This window comes from Solea solea, chromosome 8, assembly GCF_958295425.1.
Source record: "Solea solea chromosome 8, fSolSol10.1, whole genome shotgun sequence".
NCBI lineage: Eukaryota > Metazoa > Chordata > Actinopteri > Pleuronectiformes > Soleidae > Solea > Solea solea.
The window spans coordinates 29,187,366-29,199,865 of NC_081141.1; the positions used below are offsets into that span (position 1 = coordinate 29,187,366).

A 12,500-nucleotide genomic window follows, 5' to 3' on the forward strand; every position below is an offset into this window, starting at 1 on the left:
AGTCAGTTCTTCTCCCACACCTGAAAACAATGAATGAATGAATGAATGAATGAATGAATGAACACACGTGTAAAGAACAAACACACACACACACACACACACACCTTGTATGTCCAGCACCAGCAGCTCTCGGTTTGAATACTCAAACGTCCAGTGAGAAAACGCCAGCAGTGTTTCCTCTAAAGAGCAGCAGGGGGCGATCTCTTCCCCGGTGTTGTTGTTGTACTTCCTGAATTCACCAGGCATGTTTCTCTCGATGGTCAACCACTGACCGTTTGAATGCCACAGGACCAGAGACACGTCCAAGAACCTGGACCAGAGACAAGAGATAGTTACTACACACACGCACACAAGCACACACACATGCATGCGCGCGCACACACACACACACACACATGCACACACACACACACACACACAGATGATCAGAGTCCGTCAACATTTCTGCTGATGAATCTAAACTTTGGAATCAAACCCAACCTGTTCTCCAGGCTCCGCCCCCTTCACCTGCCTCACCCAAGAACAACCAGGAAACAGTCAGTCACCGTCAGTGAGTGAAGAGACGCAGACTGAAGACCAGACTCTGTCCTCTGACTGAGTCCAGCTGCAGAAGACAAGTGTCCACACACTGAAGGTGAGTTTGACAAAAACCTTCACTGACCATGTGACTGACCACTCTGTCTCTGCTCTGTTTTCAGCTTCTCTCACATTCAAGATGGCCTCCAGATCAGAGGAGGTTCTCTGCAGTCAGCACTCTGAGAAACTCAGACTCTTCTGTCTGGACCATCAGCAGCCAGTGTGTGTCGTCTGCAGAGACTCAAAAAACCACATCGGCCACAAGTTCAGACCCATCGATGAAGCTGCACAAGAACACAAGGAGCAACTTCAGGAAACTCTGGAGACCTTCAAGAAGAACTTAAAGAGTCTGGAAGAAGTTCAGGTGAAGTTTGATCAAACAGCAGAACACATTAAAGTCCAGGCCCGACGCACAGAGACACGGATGAAGGAGCAGTTTAAGAAGCTTCATCACTTTCTACAAGAGGAAGAGGAGACCAGGATGGCTGCACTGAGGGAGGAAGAGCAGCAGAAGAGTCTCATGATGAAGGAGAAGATGGAGGCTCTTCACAGAGAGATAGAAGCTCTATCAGATACAGTCAGAGCCACAGAGGACGAGCTGAGAGCTGAAGACATCGTCTTCCTGCTCAACTACAGAGAGCAGCAGCGCCCCCTGCTGGAGCCTCCACAGCTGCCCTCAGGAGCTCTGATAGACGAGGCCAAACACCTGGGCAACCTGGCCTTCAACATCTGGAACAAGATGAAGGACGTGGTCTCCTACAGTCCTGTGGTTCTGGACCCAAACACTGCTCATCCATATCTCATCGTGTCTGAAGATCTGACCAGTGTGAGACGAGGAGACGAACAGAAGGTTCCTGATAATCCAGAGAGGTTAGATTATTACAACAGTGTCCTGGGATCTGAGGGTTTGAACTCAGGAACTCACAGCTGGGACGTCCAGGTTGGAGACAATAAATGGTGGACAGTGGGAGTTTTAGAGTCTGACCAGAGGAAAGGAGAAGACATACTGTCTGGATTATGGGGGATACAGTTATATAAAGATAAATACTACGAACGGTCATCAGGTAAAGACTCTGTTCTCCAGCTGAAGAAGAAGATCCAGAAGATCAGAGTGAGTCTGGACTGGGACGGAGGACAAGTGTCCTTCTCTGATCCTGATACTAACACACTCATACACACACACACACACACTTTCACACACACCACGTTTCCATACATTAACAATGCTGATGATGATGATGATGAAGTGAAGATGTTACCAGTGAAGGTTTGAAGGTTAAAGGGACAGTTCACACAAGTGAAGCTGTTCAACTTCACGTCTCTTTCACTCTCTTCACTCGTTCTTCTCTCCTTTCAGAGTTTGTATATAAAATATTATATTAGTGAAATATTAAGGTCTAATTATAGTTCATCAATACTTATTCTGTACTCCTGTACACTTAGTTAAGGGATGCATGTTTCCCACTTAATAATAAGGGTCATTAATAAAGGCGTCTTCAGATTTGGTTTAGAAAACATTTTTTTAAGAAAAATCACATTTATCAACATTAAGCATTTGATCAGATAATCAGTGGTTTTCTACATAAGTGACAAGATTCTGTGTGTAAACGTGTGAACATGTAATACAGAGACTGTGATCACTTTGTGTCTCAATGACTTGTTATTGTTTTATTGATGTTAATGTGTGACTGACACACACACACACACGCACACGCACGCGCACGCGCACGCACACGCACACGCACACGCACACGCACACGCACACGCACACACACACGCACACACACACTCACTCACACTCACACACACATGCACACACACACGCACACACACACTCACACACACACACACTCACACACACACTCATACACACACACGCACACACACGCACACACGCACACACACACACACACACACACTCACACACACACACGCACGCACTCACTCACTCACTCACTCACACACACACACACACACACACACACACACACACACACACACACACACACACACACACACACACACACTCTCACACACACACACACACACACACACACACACACACACACACACACTCACGCACTCACTCACTCACTCACTCACACACACACACACACACACACACACACTCGCACGCACACACACACTCATACACACACACGCACACACACGCACACACGCACACACACACACACACACACACTCACACACACACACGCACGCACTCACTCACTCACTCACTCACACACACACACACACACACACACACACACACACACACACACACACACACACACTCTCACACACACACACACACACACACACACACACACACACACACACACACACACTCACGCACTCACTCACTCACTCACTCACACACACACACACACACACACACACACACACACACACACTCGCACGCACACACACACTCACACACACACACACACACACTCACTCACTCACCTGGGTGTGTGTTGCAGATCTTCAGGTTTGTTCTGGTTAAAAATCTTCATCATCTTCTGAGCAGCTCTTTGCTGCTGAATCTCCTTTTAACACAAACATGTTTTTATTTAAACCTGGAGACAGACGTCTGTCTGTCCCTCTGTCCTCACTGACCACAGGTGGACAGAGACGTCTGTCCCTCTGTCCTCACTGACCCCAGGTGGACAGAGACGTCTGTCCCTCTGGCTCTTTTGTCTTTTTTAAACATAAATAAATGCGTCTTAAATCTTAGAGAGATTTTATGAAACACTGACCCTGAGACAGAGCTGCAGCACCGTGCTGCCGTGGAACTGTCTCTGCCACGACCGAACCACCTCCGGCCTGAAGGCCTTGACCACGTAGACCAGACCAGGTCTGAGCACGTCCCTCTCTGCCCACGTACACAGGACCCTGCGTCCCAGCCGGAGACCACCGTCCAGAGAACCTTCTTCACTGGACAGAGGCTGCAGCACGGCAGAGAGAGCCTGAGACGACCAGGAGGACACTGAGCTGTCCTCAGGGACAGGGACAGAGTCAGGGACAGAGGAGACTTCGTCCAGAGAGTAGACGCTGACCTCTTCACCTCCTTTCAACACAGATGACAAAGATAAAGTCATTAAACACATCAAATATAATAACAATGTCACACTGTCATCCATCCCATAATTCAGCCAACATTATATTAATATTAACAAATGTTCATTTCTATTATTTCATATTAACGCAAAAAAAACAATAATTCAGTTGAACTCACTGAAACTGTTTTATATCTATTCATTCGTTCTTTAGTTTTTATTTTTATTTATATATTAAAAACTGATTCTAATTCTGATTCTTATTTCTTATTAATGCTACAACTAAAAACTATTCCGTTCATTCTTTTCTCTGTCAATAAAATGAAAAATGGAAAATGTTGATTAAATGTTTCATCTTCATCTGCGTGGGTTTGTTTTTATGACTTTTTAATAAACACAGAGTACGATGACTTAAATTTAGGTTTTCCCCTCCAAATGTAATATATTTAAAGCATCTTTTAGCACAGTTTAAAAGAGCTATTAAAAATAAAATGTAACATTATTATTCTTATCTGATATTAAAAGCCAACGTAACTGTGAATTTACCTAAAATGGAAACAGGAGTGAAGGGAATAGTGTGAGCCAATCTCATCAGGTTGTTTCTCTCCACAGCTGTGAACACACACACACACACACACACACACACACAGTCAAAACTGCCCCACATTATCAGAATAATCCATGGAGATAAATATAAATGGAAATACCTGAATAATGAGGATGTAAATGATCAGTGGACTGAAACGATGAACTCTTTACTGTAAAAAAAAACAAAAAAAACACAAACATTAAAACAAAAAATTTCAATAAACAAATAAACTAAAGATTTTATTGATCTCACTTTTCATAAAAGTTCATTAATTAACAGGAGATAATGTTGTTTTAAGCATTTACTAATTATGCACGTTTCAACTCACCATTTATTAATGATATTAAGTTGTTAATTCATACATCATTTAAGGGTTTGTAAATAATATTTAAAAACATCACCTTAAATGATGTGCTAACTCTCATAGTTGCTAAATAATTAGCATCACAGTCAATACTTCATACACAAAGCTGTGTCATTCACACGTTTTTCAAGCACATCAGGTTTGTTTGTTATTCATATTAATGTCGTCATGGCGCACATTAAGCTCTGAATAAAGTCCGCTAGCTTACATGCTAACAGGTTAGCAATAAAGTCCGCTATCTTAAATGCTAATGTGTAAGCGATGAAGTCCGCTAGCTTAAATGCTAATGTGTAAGCGATAAAGTCCGCTAGCTTAAATGCTAATGTGTAAGCGATAAAGTCCACTATCTAAAACGCTAACGCGTTAGTGATAGTCCGATAGCTTAAATGCTAACATGTTAGCTTAAATGCTAACACGTTAGCAATAACGTCTGCTAGCTTAAATGCTAACACGTTAGCAATAAAGTCCGCTATCTAAAACGCTAACGCGTTAGTGATACAGTTCGCTAGCTGTAAATGCTAACGTGTTAGGGATAAAGTCTGCTAGCTGTTTATTAAAAACATGTTAATAAAAGTAACTTTATTATTATAATTAAGTGTGAGTTTCTTCTTCTGTAAATACCTTCAGGGTTGATGTTACTCTGTAACCTGCAGCACAAACATGAGGAAAAAGAAGTTTCACGTCAACAGTGTTTGTTTTTTTTAAAGTTAAAACAACGTAAAAACATCATAACAAGCTAAAAATGAGGAAAACACTGTGAGATTTACGAAGATCTGCGACTCATGGATCGAGCCCTGCTGTTCCACGCTGAGTGAGTGGGACTCCACACGTCCTGAGGGTCAGAACCAGATTATAAAGAGATTAATCTCTGACGAAAATCTTAAATTTTTTTGTATATTATAATCTCATATATATTTAACGTGATTTAAGGAGTGCAGATTCACCTGATGGGAAAACACTTGTTTCTGCAGCAGATCCATGGGCTCAAAATCTGAAAGAATACAGAGATTAACAGGAATTATTGGACAATAATTCAAAATATTCTCCATCATCATCTTAAAAAATCCCTGACAGTAAATTAAAATTGTTAAAACGCTTTATCTCACCAACATACAGTCTTAGTGATGTATTCTGGAGGAGCCACAAGGGGGTGCTGCATCTTTTCAGTCATTTAAAGACGCCATGATTAGTGTTAATATGCTGATAATGATTGATTTTTGTAACATATTTTTCAAATGTAAGTTTAAAAAGTTCTGTAATACTTTTAAATAAGACATTAAAAACACGTGTTGATCAGATCTCTTTGAAACATTATAAAAACTTAAAGTTTTACTTTTTTGGAACAAAAGTCATTTTTTATAACATCATTCTTTAACACTTTGAATGTGTATTGAAAGTTGCAAAAATATTTTGTAAGGTCAAAATATTTTTGCAACTTTTTTTAACATGAGAAATGTTTTTGTAAAATTACAAAATACTTTTTATATAGTCTAAATACATAAATATATATAATATCACCTTTTGGTGATTTTATTCTGACCGTGTTCTGACATGTTTCTGTAAAATAATGTTTTTCCAAAAGTCTCAGAAAATGAGAGAAGACTGGAGGCTTCACTCTACATTTAAGAATCTAAAAACAAATTATATTCCAGAATATTTTGACTACAGTTCAGTTCAGATTAAATGCGGTTTCTCACTGAGCTGACTGAGGCTCGTCGACGCGGACAAACACGTGGCTTCTCCTCTCAGCCAGCGTCTCCTCCTCCAGCAGATGTCTGACAAATTCAAACGTCCCTGGTTCACAGACAAAAATACAAGTTATTAAATATTAGACACACGATGTTCAAATTTAAAAAAAGAAAGTAAAATGTCACGTTTACAGAGTCTGGACTTCTCTCCTGAATCTTCACCGTCTTCCTGCTCTGAGTTTTCCCTCTGCTGTCTGAGGCTGGACTGAAGTCAGAGGACTTGGACCATTCTGCAGAGACAAAGACATCATTCTGTTATTAAATATGTATGTAACACGTCTTTGTCCTCACTCAGGGACAATTTAAAGTCTCATAGAGAAGTCATTAAACTTTAACTTTCACAAACAGAAACTAGAAAACGAATAAACAGCAAACAATAACAACAGAATGCACTGCAGGAGCAGGCACTAAATATTAAAGTTACGAAAACAACAACATTACCTTTGCTGCCACTGCAGCGCATCGTCGCGTCGTCCCTGAAGCTCCGCCCCCCTGACCTCACGGCGTCGCAGAGCGACGGAAAGGAGCCTCTGGTGGGACTGAGCGGCGCTCCACAGAAGGCCATGTTCTCCATGCTGGACGACAGCGAGCGACAGTAGCCGTACGGACGGTCTCTGGACACGCATGTCCACCGGGACACCTTCACGGGACGTCCCCACGCGTGACAAGATCTGGACGGAGACGTCGGCCGACTGCTGTCCTGAGAAAAGGCAGGATTGACGAAACCTTCAGAGACGTCGCGAGGATCAGACAGAAGCACAGCAGTGCTGGAGTTTCTGGACAATTTCATTCTCTGTCTCTGTCCCTGTCCCTGTCCCTCATGTCCGTCATCTTCTCCTTCTTCTTCTTCTTCCATGGAGATTTCCTCCTGACTGGGATACAGGTAAGGATCACCGATCCAGAACTTAAGATGTGGAGATCCACATCGGGACGGAGCACAGGACTCACACGGTGTCTGAGAGAAATGTCCATGATGATGAGACGCAGGTCTACAAACTCCAGACCAGGTCTCAGACTGAGGATCCTGTTGAACACAAAGTTTTCAGAATAAACATAGACAGTGATATATATATATATATATATATTATAATTTATATTATATTATTATTATTATTATTATTATTATTATTATTATTAATAATAAAGATTATTGATTTCACACTAGTGTCATATTTTCACAGTCGCAGATCAAACTGTACATTTCTATGTTTACCAACATCGGAATAAACATTGTATCTTGAGTACGATCACAATATCACAAAAACTGACTCCTCCCCCTACTTTCTCGGGTCTAACTGACTCCTCCGCTCCTCTCTCTCAGGTGTATGTGACTCCTCCCCTCCTCTCTCAGGTGTATGTGACTCCTCCCCTCTCCTCTCTCAGTTGTATGTGAATCCTCCCCTTTTCTCGCTCAGGTGTATGTGACTCCTCCCCCTCCTCTTTTCCTCTGAGGTGTATATGACTCCTCCCCTTTTCTCTCTCAGGTGTATGTGACTCCTCCCCCTCCTCTCTCTCTCTCTCTCCATGATGTTCCACAGTAATGTTGTACCTCATCCTCATATCACAGTAAATATCGTATTGTCGTCTATAATCTATCGTATACGTATCTATATATCACAATATCACAGTAATATCACACATTTGTCGTAATACAGTCTGAATAAATATTGTATTGTGTTCTTGTATCAGAGGATTTTAATGTTTGTAAAAGACGTACATGACATTATTTTAAACAGTCAGTACCTCTTCTCCTTCTTCTCCTCCTCTCTCTCTCTTCTCCTCCTCGTCTTCTTGTCTCACTCTCTTGCGCCCCCTGTCTTCCACCTCCTGTAACGATGTCCTTCTGCTCGCCGCCACAGTCAAACCAATCAAAGACGAAGGAGTGCTTTTACCCGACTGAGCTGTCAGCCGCCTGACGTGAGCATCGTCGTGCTCGGTTCCTGTGCTTCTGTGGAGGAACGTCCAGCTGTGAGGAGGAGCGTGAGGAGGAGCGTGAGGAGGAGCGTGAGGAGGAGCTGCAGTGGATCCACACTGAGCCAGACGAGCTTCCTCCTGATGAACGCTGTCAGAGGCCGACAGCAGAGTCAGCGTGTCCATGGCCAGAGCGGAGAGATCCTGGAGCTGACCCAGCTGAGCGTCCAGAGCTAACAGACTGTCCTGGATCACGTCGACCTTCTCTGAGACCTCGCCCAAGATCACACACATCTCCTCTGCTCTGAACACACAAACACAAACAAGAGATCAACAAAGACTGCAAACATCACACAAACACACAAACAAGAGATCAACAAAGACTGCAAACATCACACAAACACACAAACAAGAGATCAACAAAGACTGCAAACATCACACAAACACAACCAAGAGATCAACAAAGACTGCAAACATCACACAAACACAACCAAGAGATCAACAAAGACAGCAAACATCACACAAACACAACCAAGAGATCAACAAAGACTGCAAACATCACACAAACACACAACCAAGAGATCAACAAAGACTTCAAACATCACACAAACACAAACAAGAGATCAACAAAGACTGCAAACATCACACAAACACAAACAAGAGATCAACAAAGACTGCAAACATCACACAAATACAAGCAAGAGATCAACAAAGACTGCAAACATCACACAAACACACAAACAAGAGATCAACAAAGACTGCAAACATCACACAAACACAACCAAGAGATCAACAAAGACTGCAAACATCACACAAACACAACCAAGAGATCAACAAAGACTGCAAACATCACACAAACACACAAACAAGAGATCAACAAAGACTGCAAACATCACACAAACACACAAACAAGAGATCAACAAAGACTGCAAACATCACACAAACACAACCAAGAGATCAACAAAGACTGCAAACATCACACAAACACACAAACAAGAGATCAACAAAGACTGCAAACATCACACAAACACAACCAAGAGATCAACAAAGACTGCAAACATCACACAAACACACAAACAAGAGATCATCAAAGACTGCACACATCACACAAACACAACCAAGAGATCAACAAAGACTGCAAACATCACACAAACACACAAACAAGAGATCAACAAAGACTGCAAACATCACACAAACACAAACAAGAGATCAACAAAGACTGCAAACATCACACAAACACACAAACAAGAGATCAACAAAGACTGCAAACATCAAACAAACACAAACAAGAGATCAACAAAGACTGCAAACATCACACAAACACAACCAAGAGATCAACAAAGACTGCAAACATCACACAAACACACAAACAAGAGATCAACAAAGACTGCAAACATCACACAAACACACAAACAAGAGATCAACAAAGACTGCAAACATCACACAAACACACAAACAAAAGATCAACAAAGACTGCAAACATCACACAAACACACAAACAAAAGATCAACAAAGACTGCAAACATCACACAAACACAACCAAGAGATCAACAAAGACTGCAAACATCACACAAACACAACCAAGAGATCAACAAAGACTGCAAACATCACACAAACACAACCAAGAGATCAACAAAGACTTCAAACATCACAGCATTTTATGCACATTTTTATGATTTGTGCATAAAATACCCTGAATGTTCTAAATAATAATAATAATAATAATTTTCACGTCCGTACGATAAACGCGCTCGGACGAGTTTGTTCATTTGCGACACGTGCGAATCACCAAGATGGATGCCAAATTCAAAATGGCCGACTTCCTGTTGCGTTGAGGCCGTGGTCTCAGTGGACTTTTTTGTTCGTCTTAGGCTAAAACATCTTCCCACCAAGTTCCATGAAATTTGGTGCAAATTAATCTTGGCATGCTCCATCCATGTTTCACATCAGGGGGGCGCTATAGAGCCCTTGAGCAACGCACGGGTCCGGGAACTATGCCGATATCGCATTTTCACCAGAGCTGACGTCCACGCCAAGTTTCAAGAGTTTTTATGCACGTTAAAATGACCGGAACACCACGGAGAGAAGAATAATCTGAAGGATAACATTAGGCTCATTCCAGGAGCCGGTTAAGGCCCCTGACGGTCGCGGCTCGGGCCCTAGTTAGCATAAAAACACACACACACACACACACACACCTGTCAGCGGTGGCTCGGATCCTCTCGGCCTCGCTGCTGTGAGAACCTTCACGTCGCTCATGAACATAAACCTCCACACACTTCTCCTCAAACTCGTGCAGCTTCTTACGATCCTCGAGGCCCAGGTGGAGTTCTGAGGAAAGACAAGGGGGCGGGGCTTCTTAATGATTTCACCTGTCCACACACACACACACACACACAGAGGACAGAGAGACTCACTGAGTCCAGATCCCGTCTCCTCTCTCTCAGCGTCTCCACTCAGCCTCGTGTAGATGGCGGTCAGAGCCAGGGTCATGTGACTGAGGATGATGAGCGGAGGAGGAAGCCACGGCCTCTCCTGGTACGTGATGATGTAACGATGGCGGTTGTATCGCCACAGTCGGCTGGACGTGGACGCCATGTCAAAGTAGATGTTGCTGTTGAGAAGCAGGAATTATAACTTGATTATGGGTTACCTATGGTTACCTAAGGTTACCTATGGTTACCTATACCCTAAACCTAACCCTAATCCAGACTAGAGCTGGGATTTCTGTCTCTTTGAAGGGAGCTGGATCTTGAGGAGTTGTTCCTTTCACGGTTAGTCAGTCAGTTAGTTTGTGTTGTCAGTGTAAACAGTCCATTAGGTGGCGCCAAATCTCCATGCTTTCACAGTGACATCACTATTTTGGCTTTTCCCTCTAAAACCTAAGTAACCAGTGATGAGATGAAGTAAAATTACTTAAAAAAGGCGATGAGAATGTTGACCATGATGATGTACTGGAAGAACATGTAGACGGCCTGAAGGAACGGAGTCAGGAACGAGGCAGGAGCGCAGGGAACGCCGTCGTCACACGCTGTTAAAAACAACAGAAATATGATCAATAACAGAGAGAACTGTAAATATCTCTCACTGGAAACTGGAAACATGTCTGCCAGCGAGGACGGACAGAAAAACACACTTCAATCACTCAAAAAAGGATTTTCCTGGGAAAATCTCATGAAGAGCTTTTTTATCTTTAACCCTGCAATAACCAACGACAGTTAACACACAAGCTGTGAAGTCATGTTAAATCACGCGAGTTTCTGTGAGATCTCAAATCCCTGGAATCTCCTCCCTCCCTGAAATGGTTTGATTAAAGACCAAGTGTGTGATCCTGGTCTGGTCTGGACCGGATCATCTAGTCACTGAAAATCAGTTGTGTCTGTGGTCTCCCATGTTATAGATGTCAAATATAAACAGATACAGTATTTACATCTTTCACCAATAAAAGACAACTTTAAAGTTGTCAAAGTTCAGTTGAGTTAAAAGGTAAAAACGCACTGACGGTTAATCTCTGTGGCGTAGACTTCTCCGTAGATCATCCAGTACGGCTGGAAGACCACGTCTCGAGCGAGAGTCCACGACGGATCCTCGTCTGGAGACAGGATGGCTTTCCTGGACACGCCGAAGCTCAGCAGCACGATCGCCATCATGACCACGATGAAGAACATGTTACTGGTCTGCAGAGGGAGAGGAGACGTGAGGATGAGGAGGAGGAGATTCTGCTTCTGTCTCTTCTTCACTCACCATTTTGGTGATCATGGTGAGGTAAGGCCCAGCGTGTTGGTTGACAGCCAGCAGATCCGTCACCCTGATGAACCAGAAGATGATGTCCAGACAGTACGCGATGCGTCCCGCCGTCCTGTAGGGGTCAGCGTGCCAGCGCAGTGTCAGTCCGGCCAGGAAGAGCAGGATGGCGATGAAATCCGACTTGTTCCAATATTCGGAAAACCAAATCTTGAGCTTGTGGCTCAGCTTCCTTGGCTCAGACATCAGAACCTGATCAGAGACACAGACTCTTCTGTTACGTCCTGAGGACTTAGGACTCTAGAGGACTTCTATAGAGCTGTGATAACAGACGTCACAAGAGTTCACCATGTTCACGTCCATGGACATACTGTGTATAACCATAGACACAATACTGTTGTGTTTAGATGATGTGAGGACAAACATGTGACCAGATCACCAAAGATCCTGACGTCAGGAGATGAATGACTGTGACAAGTGGAGGTCTTCACTGGAGGAGCAAATAA

At 43.0% G+C, this 12,500-nt stretch overlaps 2 protein-coding genes across 8 annotated transcripts in view; one reads left to right on the plus strand and one right to left on the minus strand.

The window, feature by feature from the left end:
* trpm6 (transient receptor potential cation channel, subfamily M, member 6) overlaps positions 1 to 12,500 on the minus strand; it is a 39,640-nt gene that overhangs the window by 14,487 nt on the left and 12,653 nt on the right. For 6 of the 7 annotated variants that reach the window (XR_009241097.1, XR_009241098.1, XM_058635570.1 and 3 more), the window contains 18 exons: positions 11,995 to 12,246; positions 11,753 to 11,927; positions 11,167 to 11,281; positions 10,668 to 10,864; positions 10,449 to 10,581; positions 8,083 to 8,554; positions 6,781 to 7,363; positions 6,472 to 6,569; positions 6,289 to 6,385; positions 5,536 to 5,582; positions 5,359 to 5,423; positions 5,213 to 5,238; positions 4,346 to 4,396; positions 4,185 to 4,250; positions 3,339 to 3,649; positions 3,046 to 3,128; positions 105 to 310; positions 1 to 20 (listed from right to left, as the gene is read on the minus strand). The exon at positions 1 to 20 is cut by the window's left edge and continues 32 nt beyond it. Coding sequence is in view for 5 of the 7 variants with exons in the window: in XM_058635570.1 (XP_058491553.1) it covers positions 1 to 20; positions 105 to 310; positions 3,046 to 3,128; positions 3,339 to 3,649; positions 4,185 to 4,250; positions 4,346 to 4,396; positions 5,213 to 5,238; positions 5,359 to 5,423; positions 5,536 to 5,582; positions 6,289 to 6,385; positions 6,472 to 6,569; positions 6,781 to 7,363; positions 8,083 to 8,554; positions 10,449 to 10,581; positions 10,668 to 10,864; positions 11,167 to 11,281; positions 11,753 to 11,927; positions 11,995 to 12,246 (2,997 nt within the window). In the remaining 2 variants the exon portion in view is untranslated. Of the gene's footprint in view, positions 21 to 104; positions 311 to 3,045; positions 3,129 to 3,338; positions 3,650 to 4,184; positions 4,251 to 4,345; positions 4,397 to 5,212; positions 5,239 to 5,358; positions 5,424 to 5,535; positions 5,583 to 6,288; positions 6,386 to 6,471; positions 6,570 to 6,780; positions 7,364 to 8,082; positions 8,555 to 10,448; positions 10,582 to 10,667; positions 10,865 to 11,166; positions 11,282 to 11,752; positions 11,928 to 11,994; positions 12,247 to 12,500 lie in introns of those variants that run through there. The other variant, XM_058635574.1, reaches the window with a different exon arrangement.
* LOC131463689 (nuclear factor 7, ovary-like) lies at positions 483 to 2,216 on the plus strand. Its single transcript, XM_058635580.1, has 2 exons — positions 483 to 634; positions 699 to 2,216. The coding sequence occupies exon 2, from the start codon at positions 716 to 718 to the stop codon at positions 1,847 to 1,849; it is 1,134 nt and encodes a 377-aa protein (XP_058491563.1). The 5' UTR covers positions 483 to 634; positions 699 to 715; the 3' UTR covers positions 1,850 to 2,216.

What these genes read in the sequence shown, in the direction of transcription:
- LOC131463689 (XM_058635580.1), top strand. Translation starts at nt 716, where the DNA reads ATGGCCTCCAGATCAGAGGAGGTTCTCTGCAGTCAGCACTCTGAGAAA.